Below are 12,203 nucleotides of genomic sequence, written 5' to 3' on the forward strand. Positions count from 1 at the left end.
CCACCGACACTCTCATTCGTTTGGCTGAACTGGCCCTCACCCTTAACAATTTCTCCTTTGAATCCTCTCACTTCCTCCAGACCAAAGGGGTAACCATGGGCACCCGTATGGGACCCAGCTATGCCTGTCTCTTTGTTTGCTACGTAGAACAGTCCATCTTCCGTAGTTACTCCAGCACCACTCCCCACTTCTTCTCCCACTACATTGATGACTGCATTGGTGCCATCTCGCGCTCCTGTGAAGGAGGTTGAGCAATTTATCAACTTCACCAACACATTCCACCCTGACCTTAAATTCACCTGGATCATCTCTGATACCTCCCTCCCCTTCCTGGACCTCTCCATCTCCATTCATGACGACCGACTTGACATTGACATTTGTTACAAACCCACCGACTCCCACAACTACCTGGATTATACCTCTTCCCATCCTACCTCCTGCAAAAATGCCATCCCGTACTCCCAATTCCTCCGCCGTATCCAGGAGGACCAGTTCCACCACAGAATATACCAGATGGCCTTCTTCTTTAGAGACCGCAATTTCCCTTCCCATGTGGTTAAAGAAGCCCTACAACGCATCTCGTCCACATCGCGCCCCTCCAACCATAACAAGGACAGAACCCTCCTGGTGCTTACCTTCCACTCTACCAACCTTCGCATAAACCACATCATCTGAAGACATTTCCATTACCTCTAAACGGACCGCACCACCAGGGATATATTCCCCTCGCCACCCATTTCCGCTTTCCGCAAAGACCGTTCCCTGTGTGACTATTTGGTTAGGTCCATGCCTCCCAACAACCCACCCTCCCTTCCTGGCACCATTCCCTGCCACCGCAGGAATTGCAAAACCTGCGCCTACACCTCCTCCCTCACATCCAAAGTTTTACCTGCATATCCACCAATATCATTTATTGTATCTGTTGCTCCTGATGCGGTCTCCTCGACATCGGGAGACTGGACGATGCCTAGCAGAGCAATTTAGGGAACATCTCCGGGACACCTGCACCAATTAACCCCATTGCCCTGTGGCCCAACATTTCAACTCCCCCTCCTACTCAGCCGAGGACACGGAGATCCTGGGCCTCCTCCACCGTCGCTCCCTCATCACCCGACGCCTGGAGGAAGAACGCCTCACGTTCCACCTCAGAACACTTCAACCCCAGGGCATCAATGTGGATTTCACTAGTTTCCTCATTTCCCATTCCCCCACCTCACCCCAGCTGCAACCTTCCAGCTCAGCACCGCCCTAATGACTTGTCCTACCTGCCTATCTTTTTCCCACCTATCCACTCCACCCTCCTCCCTGACCTATCACCTTCATCCCCACCCCCATTCACCTATTGTACTCTGTGCTCCTTTCTCCCCACCCCCACCCCCACTCTCATTTATCTCTCCACTCTGCAGGCGCCCTGCCTCAATTCCTGATGAAGGGCTTTTGCCCGAAACGTCGATTTTCCTGCTCCTCGGATGCTGCCTGACCTGCTGTGCTTTTCCAGCGCCACTCTAATCTAGACTCTGGTTTCTAGCATCTGCAGTCCTTGTTTATACCTACACATTTTCATTACGGTCGGAGAGAGTAGGGGAAAAATGAGATTGGACAAATTCTGCTTAGAGTTTTAATTTTCAGGCTATTAATCAGGAGTCATGGGATCATTCTTATATCAAAGATTCAACATGAGGGTCGAGAGGATCAATGTGAATGAGCTGCAGCAGGAAATATGGAACAGGATGTTACAACTTCTATCCACTGACTGGGCTGACAAAATTTTCAATTGATTCTCAACTGTACCAAATAAACCACTGTTCAAATACAATATTGATTACTTATAGCAAGTAAGTCACAAATGAGCCCTTAAATTCAGACAGTTGAGGGAAGTTTACAAAGTTCAGAGACTCTACAGAGCAACTTCAATCAAACAGATGAAACATGCACTGAAGTAATGGCATTCTTGGTTCTAGATACAAGAAACCTGCCAGTGCAACTTCCTGTGACAAGTGCCTTCAATTTAATGGCATTTACATTAGTTGTATTATTCTTTAAAAAAAGCTGCTTTGGTTACTGTAACAGGACCTAGCAACACGAACATATAACATGACCCTAAGCCTCTTCCTAGGTTAATACAGAATTAATTGTTACAAGGCAGGGAAGGTACAGAAATCATGAATCTGACACTGGTCTGGCACAGGCTCCTGATCCAAGTCCACCACTGATCCAAGTTCAACAGACCCCTAACAGCGCTGGATCCCAGTTACCGGATTCTGATGTACACCATTGTCCCAAGCTCCACCACAAGATACAGACCTCTAGATAGGTAAGTGTGATGACATTGCTGGTGAATTTCCTTTGCTACCTATGGAGAAAGACCAAGCATATTCAACTGAAGGATTAAAATTCATGAGGATCCCTATGTGGCTAGGGAGTTCTGATTTGATTTGATAATAGTCAGGTTGTTAACTGGTTCTGGTCAAGACTTGTTTCTTTGCTGTCAGACCCCCTCTGAGTCAAACAGCCAGCAGTTCTATGGGAAGCAGTGACCACTGCTGGGGACTGCCATCAGTCCTTCCAGGTGGAGCTATACAGAAGACAAATAATAAGATGAGAGAACAGTGCTTTGCCCAAGTCAGTGAGGCAGGTCAAGGTAAGACAGGAGACTAACATTGGGAAGGGTGAGGATAAAACACGTAAGGGCAACGGGTAGGGGGTTGGGTGGGGCTTGGGTCGACATGGATGAGTTTGACCGAAGGGTCTGTTTCTGTGCTGTACATCTCTATGGCCTAATGACTCTAGGTGACAAAAAAACGGTAATTAGAAAAAGAAAATCAGTTTACTCATAAATACGATTCCATTCGGAGATTTCAATGGACATAAATTGGTTCTGCCTCAGGAAAGTGCGCCAATTTGTCAGGATGATGAGGCCAAGGTTTACACCTCAGGGCATAGGTTGAGTGGAATCAAAGTTGTTTATAATGCATTTAATCACTTGACCTTGAGCGTATGTAGAATTTCAACTAAATGAAATATTTATAACAATGTTGAAGAACCATTAAACTTAGATAATGCTGTTACTTTGTTAAGTAATAGCAACCATTAGTCTTGCAATAAGGTTTTTAAAATCAATCTATTCGACATAGCTCTGTGGTCATTATTTCTAGAGGTGGGACTTGAATCCGGACCTTCTGGGTCAGAGGTAGGAACATTACCAAAAGATTCTCCTCTTAATTTCTTTGACAACATTCCAAATTTGTCTTTTTCAAATATACCTGCCATCTTGAAAAATGCAGTCAATACCTGGCTAGAGCTGGTGTAGCCATATCACTCTGGACGCCGATTGCCATGGGGATCCCACCACATGGTATGTTTCCAAGTTCTTCTGCTACTGCGATACTGTAGCTGAAATCCAAACCAAGCCCTCCACATTCTGGGAAAAGAAAGGAAAGATCTTTCAGCTGTATTAACAGGCTTGAGGGATACATTTTGGTGAACATTTTAACTTTCAAAAAAGTAGATAGGCGTTGTATCAGAGGTTAAAATGCAAAATATTTGTACCAGGAACTAAATCCATGTTGACCCCACTCTTTTTTAAACTTATAATGGACAAGGAGAGGATTACCAAGCCACTTATGGAAAGTGGACTAATCAATCATTTTATTTTTAAATTACAAGTGACTGGCTTTCTAGGTCTTAGGAACCTTGGCAGCTTAAAGGAATGAAGAGAGGCTAAATCCATGAAGTTAAGTATCTGTCCAGCACTGCTTGTGAATCAGAAGGAATGCAGGGCTTCATCTATGCCCACCACTCCATCTGAGCACCTGCAATTTGTTTGCTTCCTTCATAATCACAATTGGACACCATCCTTGCCTCAGATCTTTATCTTACAATAATAGATTTCTTCCCCCGTTACAAATGTTTCCAACCTCCAAAATCAGGTAACCATCCAGCACAAGAGGAACACCAGATCATCATGGATCTCCTCAAGGAACTACCCTGCCACCTAACCCTCCCTTCCATTCAATACCATGACATCCTACTGATGATTCAAAAGCCACGATCCAAACCTCTCATTATGATCTTTCTCACTCCCTCACTAAACCAGTTATCTCAAAGGCTTTGGGCCTGTGAAGCAGTGTATGTAAATGAAGTAAAACACAGGCCAATTCAAAAAGTACAGCTAAACAAAGAAATGGATTCAGGAATTTGGTGAGAAAGAGAATTTGAAGTGAACTATTTAGCATGTAATTTAACTTTAACATCGACTTGTGATTTATTCCTGCCCAATGTTTCCCTTACGAAAAATTATGAGAAAGTCAAATAATGGGTGAGTTTGTTCTGGAGAAATATTCTCCTCCTGCTTAATACCTCACAAAATGCTGGACAAGCAGCTCCTTTGCAGATGTGCTCAAAAATTAACACCCTTAAATAGTCAGTTAACAGACACTGAAAGACTTCAATTACTACTCTTTCCAAACAAACAGTCATACAAAAATAATTCTTCTCAAATGCCAGTCTAATTTCCTTTTGAAATCATTCATCATCTATACTTGACCACCCTTGTGATTGAGGTGTTTCAGACCATCATCATTTGTTGCTTAAAACAAAGTGAAACCACTCTTGAATATCATAAAATCCATCTGGTTCACTCATGTACTCTCAGAATGGAAAACCATAGCCCTTACTTGGTCTCGCCTACACGTGAATCCAGACCTTTGCTACCTTCCCCCACCCTCCTCCCTGACCTATCACCTCCATCCCCACCCCCACTCACCTATTGTACTCTATGCTACTTTCTCCCCATCTCCATCCTCCTCTCATTTATCTCTCCACCCTTCAGGCACTCTGCCTGTATTCCTGATGAAGGGCTTTTGCCTGAAACGTCAATTTTCCTGCTCCTCGGATGCTGTCTGAACTGCTGTGCTTTTCCAGCACCACTAATCCAGAATCTGGTTTCCAGCATCTGCAATCAATGTTTTTACCATCCAATCCAGACCTATAGCAATGTAGTTAGTTCTCTCTGAACACCCTCTGAAAATACCTAGCAGACTATTCAACTGTATTGATCACTGAAACCAAGCAAGGAATGACTCTGTGATGTCAACTTACGCTGGAAGAAATAATGGCAAACTCAACCTTGCTGAATTTTCAAGGTCCTCTTTATTAACATCTACATGCTATTGCCAAAATTGGAAGTTATTTCGCAGACTAGTCAAGAACAGCCTGACATACTCACTGAATCATATCTTACATACAATGCTCCAGACACCACCATTACTGGATGTGTCCTGCTCCACAGCAGGACCTTATAATGGAGGGAAGGTCAGTGACTAAGAGCTGAAAATGGTTGGACCTAGTACATTGCCTCGAGAAACTCCTGCAGAGATGTCCTGCTGATGTGATGACTGACCTTCAATAACCAGAAGCATCTTCCTATGTGCCTTCAACCAGCAGAGAGTTAGTCCCGATACCCACTGATTCCAAGTTTGCTAGGGCTCCTTGATGCCACACTCAGTCGAATGTAACCTTGATGTCAAGGGTTGTCACTCTCACTTTACTTCTGGAATACAGCTCTTTTATCCATGTTTGAACACTGGCTATAATGAGGTCAGGAGCTGAGTGGTCCTGACAGAACACAAAATGGGCGTCACTGAGCAGGTTGTTGCTGAGCAGGTGTTGCTTGATAGCACTGTTGATGACACCTTTCATCACTTTACTGATGATAGAGAGCCAATTGATGGGATGGTAATTGGCCAGGTTGAATTTATCCTGCTTTTTATGTACAGGACATACCTGGGCAATTTTCCACATTGCTGGGTAGATGACAGTGTTATAACTGTACTGGAGCAGCTTAGCTAGGGGGAGCAGCAAGTTCTAGTGCATAAATCTTCAGTACTATTGCCGGAATGTTGTCAGGACTTGTAGTCTTTACAATATCTAGGATCTCCAATTGTTTCTTGATATCACGTGGAGTGAACCGACTTGGCTGAAGACTCATACCTGTAATGGTGGGAACCACCGGAGGAGGCCGTGATGGATCATCCACTCAGCACTTTTGGCTGAAGATTGCTGCAAATGTTTCTGCCTTATTGTTTGCACTGAAGTGCTGGGCTCTTCCATTATTCAGGATGGGAATATTTGTGGAATCTCCTTCTCCACTGAGTTGTTTAACTATTCACCATCATTCATGATTGAATGTGGTAGGAGTGTAGAGATTAGTTGATTGTGGAATCACTCAGCTGTATCATTTGCTGCTTATGTTGTTTGGCATGCAAGTAGTCCTGTTCAGTAGCATCACCAGGTTGATATTTCATCTTCAGGTATGCCTGGTGCTGCTCCGGACACTTGTGAACTCTCCATGGAACCAGGGTTTATCCCCTGGCTTGATGGTAATGGCTGAATGGAGGAATATGCTGGGCCACGAGGTTGCACATTGTGCTGGAATACAATTCTGTTGCTGTTGATAGCTCACACAGCCATACGATTGCCTGGTTTTTAGCTGCTAGATTTGCTCTGAGTGTCTCATTTAGCACAGTAATAATGCCACACAACACAATGGAGGTTATTTTCAATTTGAAGGCAGGACTTTGCTTTAAGACTGTGCAGAGGTCACTTTTACATGCACAGATACATCTGCAGCCAACAGCTGATAAAGATGAAGTCAAGTATGTCTTCCTTCTTGCTAGAATATCAATTTATTGCCACATGTATTTAAGAAAATACAGAGAGATGTGTATGAGTTGCCACAATTCAGCAGCATTTTAATTATTGAAATTATAAAAAGAAATAGTTGAGACAAAGTTAGGACAAACCTCACCTCTTGTTCCCTCCACGACAATTTGGGTTTATGGAATGGCTACTGGGAACTGCTACTGAAGCAGCCCCCGAGACTGTCAAAGCAAGGAATTCTGGACCGGACCCATCACACTGCCACAGGCAAAACCAACACCGAGGCCACTGCATCACTGCCACAGCAAGGAGGGACAGACCGGATCCACCAAGTTGTCAACGTTGAACTGTTGCTGCCAAAAGCTACCATAGCCATGAGAATCAAACCAGAACCACCATGCTATCACAGCTATAGCCACTGCTGAAATTACTGCACCACTGCCAGGAGGAACAGACCTGACTCACCAATGTTGAAGCCTTTGATAAAGCCACAGCCCATGGCCACGAGGAATGGACATCTATATCCATCGTGCTGCCCAAGCTGCAGGTCGTCGCAACCCCCTTCCTCCATTGCAGCCACAGAAAAGAAGAAAAAGTGAAGTTTGATACAATAAAGAAACGAAGAAACAAAAATAAAAAACAAAGAATGCGGCAGGTCAGACAAGTGGGAACATACTGGCACACAGCCTGGACACTACCTATCCTGTCGCTGCTGCCATCTGCTGCAGACCCAATCCAGCAGCTACATCCGTTAGGACTTGACCACCTCCATCTGTGGTTCTGTATAAATTTGTACAGTTCCATCAAAGCTTCCTTTGGTCCAAAGAGAAATACCCCATATCGTCCAACAATGTAAGACAAAAGGAGCCAAAACTCAGTCAGACAAGAAACACTTTTCATCCCAGTATGTGAAAATTCCAGAAAGTCACTTGCAGATTTTTCAGCTTTAGGAGAAAAACCCATCAAATATGAAAATACCTTAAAATTCAAGTGCTGAAGAAAGAGATTTGGCCCATCGACTCCCCTCTGCCATTCAATGATGTGATGCATGATCTGATAACCCCCCAGCTCTGTTTTCTGCTTTATCCCCATAACCCTTCAATCCCTTACTGATTAGAAATCTGTATATCTCCGTTTGGAACAGAGTTAACAGTCTAGCCTCAAAAGCCCTCAGTGGTAAGAATATCACAGTTTCACCAATCTGGAAAAAATGCCCTCCTTATCTCTGTCTTAAATAAGCAATCCTTTACACTGAGATTACACTCTCTAGTCCTAGACTCTCCCACAAGGTGAAACAACTGTTCCACACCTAGCCACTCAAGCCCACAAAGAATCTTATGTGTTTCAATAAGGTCTCATCTCATTCTTCTAAGCTTCAATGAATAGAAGCCCAGCCTGCTCATTCTTTGTTCCTAAGAAAATCCCTCCAAACCCAAATCAAGCTACTCTGGACTGTCACCTGTACCTTTTCTTAGATGATAGTCCGAAAACAGTATTGCAGCTCTGGTCTGACCAGTGCCTTCTTTAGCTTTAGCAAGACCTACCAATGTTCACAGTCCATTTCCTTTGAAATGAAGATGTTCCACTTGCCTTCCCTCTTTACCCACTGAACTTGGATATGAGCTTTTTGTGATTCATGCACAAGGATCTCCAAATCACTCTGTGATGTAGATTTCTGCAGTCATTCCCTATTTAAACAGCATTTGTTTCACCAGTTCTTCCTGATAAAGGGCCTAGCCTCACATTTTCCATCTGTCAAGTTTTTGCCCACTCACTGAACCTGTCAATGTCTCTTTGTGGAGCCCTTCAATCATCCTCACTATCTGACCTCCTATTTATTTTGTGTCATCCACAAACTTGGTGATCGTACTTTCACATCCATCTTTCAAGTCATTTATATGTTAATAATTGTGATCCACCACTAATCAACATAGTTACAATATACTAGTTACAGGTTGCAATCCTGAAAATGCCCCCTTTATCCGAGCTCTGTCTTCCGTTGACTACCCAATCCCACATGCAAACATACTATCTCCAAGATCTCGAACTCTTATTTGATTAAGAAGACTTACAAATACCCTTTGGAAATCCAAATATATTATATAATGGGTTCCCTTTAATCTATCCTGATTGCTACCTTCTTTGAGAATTGTAATAAATTTGTCAGGCACGAGTTTCCTTCATGAAGTTATGTTGAATCTATTTTATTATATTTTGTTTCGAAATGTTCAGCTATTACATCCTTTATAATGGACTCTAACATCTTCTCAAAACAGGTGTTATGCTAACTGATCTATAGTTATCTGCTTCTTTTTGCCGCCTTCCCTTTCTGAAAAATATCCTCTGGCATGAAGGCAGATGTAAAATATTTGTTGAATTTTTCTGCCATTCCCTTACTCCCCATTATTATGTTGTCAATTTCATTCTCTCAGGGGCCTATGTTATTTGTTGTCTCCCTCTTCCTTTTTAGGTATTTAAAGAAACGGTCCATTTTTATGTTACTTGCTAGTTTGCCCCCAGTTTACTTTCTCCTTTTTCTTTGGTCATCTTTTGTTCACTTTTAACACAACCCCAATACTCTGATTTATCACTAATATTTGCCATAATATGATTTTTTTTCTTTTAATTTGATACTGCTCTTAACTTCCCTGGTTAATCATGGTCAATTTATCCCTTTCCCAAGATCCTTCTCCCTCACCGGGATACACGTTTACAGTGATTCCTACACTTGTTTTGAAAACATCTGCCATTATTCATCAATACTCTTCTGATGAATGTCTTTCCCAGTCCACTACAGCTAACTCAGCCCTTATTCCATTGTATTACCCTTACTCAGTGTAGCACAGTTGTTTCCAACCCAGGCTTTTCGCTCCCAATCTGAATGTCACATTCTACCATTTTCATGTCACTGTTCCTGAGGAGATCTTGTATTCTGAGGTCATTTATTAAACCTGCCTTGTTACACATTATTAGATCCAAAGCAATCTGATCCCTGAATGGACCAATAACATTTTGCTCCCGGAAACTATGCTAAATATATTCTATGAATTCTTCCTTAATGGCTACCTCTGACAATCTGATTTTCCCAATTTACATCAAGATTAAAGTTGCTTAGGATTCATGTTTTGCTTTTTCTAAAACAAATCCTCATTATCTCCTGAGTTACCCTCCATTCAACATGTAGTTACTGTTAGGGGACCCATTGACTACTCCCACAATGTCTTCTTTTCCTTGTTATTTCTTACTTCCACCAACTTACATTCTACGTTGCATCTTCAGCTGGTTCAAATCAGTTCTTGCTAATGTACGCATTCCATCATGTACTAACAAAGCCACTTCATCATTATTCCCTTCCTGCTTGCCTTTTTGAAAGGTCACATACTCTTTGACCCCAGTATGATCTCCTTGTAACTAAATCATACCCATTAAACTTTATTTATGCCATTAATTCATTTATTTTGTTCTGAATAGTAAGTATATTCAATAACCACTAACCTTGTTTTTTTTCCACTCTTCATTCCCCTTCCTGTCCCACTTTGGACATCATATGAAAATAATTGCCCTGCAATGCCACCTTATCTTTTTGTTTTGCAAGCCTACATTTTCTTCTCCTATCGAAATCTTTCTCTTCTAAGTCAAATACATCAGTGAACTATATTTTAGGTCCATTGGCAGGGGAGAGAAATAACATGGATTAGTAAGTGCAATGACTAAAGACTCTGAGTTGCTTTTCTGACTTTTGTTTGTCATTTATATAAATTATTTGGATAGGTATATATGAGGCATAGTTAGTAGGTTTGTGGATGACACCAAAATTAGTGGTAGAGTAGATAGTGAAAAAGGTTATCTAAAATTGTGCGGGGGAAATCATCTCTCACAAACTTGATTGAGTTTTTTGAAGAAATAACAAAGAGGATTGATGAGGGCAGAGCAGTAGATGTGATCTATATGGACTTCAGTAAGGCGTTCAACAAGGTTCCCAATGGAAGACTGATTAACAAGGTTAGATCTCACGGAATACAGGGAGAACTAGCCATTTGGATACAGAACTGGCTCAAAGGTAGAAGACAGAGGGTGGTGGTGGAGGGTTGTTTTTCAGTTTGGAGGCCTGTGATCATTGGAGTGTCACAAGCATCGGTGCTCGGTCCACTTCTTGTCATCATTTATATAAATTATTTGGATATGAGCTTAAGAGGTACAGTTAGTAAGTTTGCAAATGACACCAAAATTGGAGGTGTAGTAGACATCGAAGAAGGTTACCTCCGATTACAACGGGATCTTGATCAGATGGGCCAGTGGGCTAAAATGTGGCAGATGGAGTTTAATTTAGATAAATGTGAGGTGTTGCATTTCGGAAAAACAAATCTTAGCAGGACCTATACATTTAATGGTAAGGTCCTCGGGAGTGTTGCTGAAAAAGAGAGACCTTGGAGCGCAGCTTCATAGCTACTAGAAAGTGGAGTCGCAGGTAGATAGGATAGTGAAGGAGGCGTTTGGCATGCTTTCCATTATTGGTCAGAGTATTGAGTACAGGAGTTGGGAGATCATGTTGCGGCTGTACAGGACATTGGTTAGGCCAATTTTGGAATATTGTTTGCAATTCTGGTCTCCTTCCTATCGGAAGGATGTTGTGAAACTTGAAAGGATGTTGCCAAGGTTGAAAGATTTGAGCTATATAGAGAGGCTGAATAGGCTGGGGCTCTTTTCCCTGGAGTGCTGGAGGCTGAGGGGTGACCACACAGAGATTTATAAAATCATGAGGGGCATGGATAGAATAAATAGACAAAGTATTTTCTCTGGTGTGGGGGAGTCCAGAACTAGAGGGGATAGGTTTAAGGTGAGAGGGGAAAGATATAAAAAAGACTTAAGGGGCAACATTTTCACGCAGAGGATGGTACATGTATGGAATGAGGCTGCCAGAGGAAGTGGTGGAGGCTAATACAATTGCAACATTTAAGAGGCATTTGAATGGGTATGTGAATAGGAAGGGTTCGGAGGGATTTGAGCCGGGTGCTGGCAGGTGGGACTAGATTGGGTTAGGATATCTGGTCGGCGTGGATAGGTTGGACCAAAGAGTCGGTTTCCGTGCTGTACATCTCAATAAGGCTAATACAATGACATCTTGATCAATTGGGTCAGTGGACTGAGGAGTAGCAGATACCATTTTCATTATACAATCATAGAATCCCTTCAGTATGGAAGTAGGCCAGTCGGCCCATTGAGTTCACACCAACTTTCCGAACAGCATCCCACACAAATCCATCACCCGTACCCTATCCCTGTAACCCTGCATATCTCATGGCTAATCCACCTAACCTACACATCCTTGGAAACAATGGGCAATTTAGCATAGCCAATCCACCTAACCTGCACATCTGTGGGCTGCAGGATGAAACCTGACTACCTGGAGGAAAGCCACTCAGACATGGGGAGGATGTGCAAACTCCATACAGATAGTCACCCGAAGGTAGAATAGAACCCGAATTCCGGGTTAATACTAACCACTGAGCCACCATTTTGGTAATACAAACAAGGACAAGACT

At 42.7% G+C, this 12,203-nt stretch overlaps 1 protein-coding gene across 1 annotated transcript in view; it reads right to left on the reverse strand.

The window, feature by feature from the left end:
* zgc:85777 (uncharacterized protein LOC405871 homolog) overlaps positions 1-12,203 on the reverse strand; it is a 76,306-nt gene that overhangs the window by 19,447 nt on the left and 44,656 nt on the right. Inside the window, exon 3 of the mRNA XM_060824778.1 lies at positions 3,292-3,421. Within this exon, the coding sequence (XP_060680761.1) occupies positions 3,292-3,421 (130 nt within the window). The remainder of the gene's footprint in view (positions 1-3,291; positions 3,422-12,203) is intronic.

Source organism: Hemiscyllium ocellatum, chromosome 5 (genome assembly GCF_020745735.1).
Source record: "Hemiscyllium ocellatum isolate sHemOce1 chromosome 5, sHemOce1.pat.X.cur, whole genome shotgun sequence".
In the NCBI taxonomy this organism is placed as follows: Eukaryota; Metazoa; Chordata; class Chondrichthyes; order Orectolobiformes; family Hemiscylliidae; genus Hemiscyllium; species Hemiscyllium ocellatum.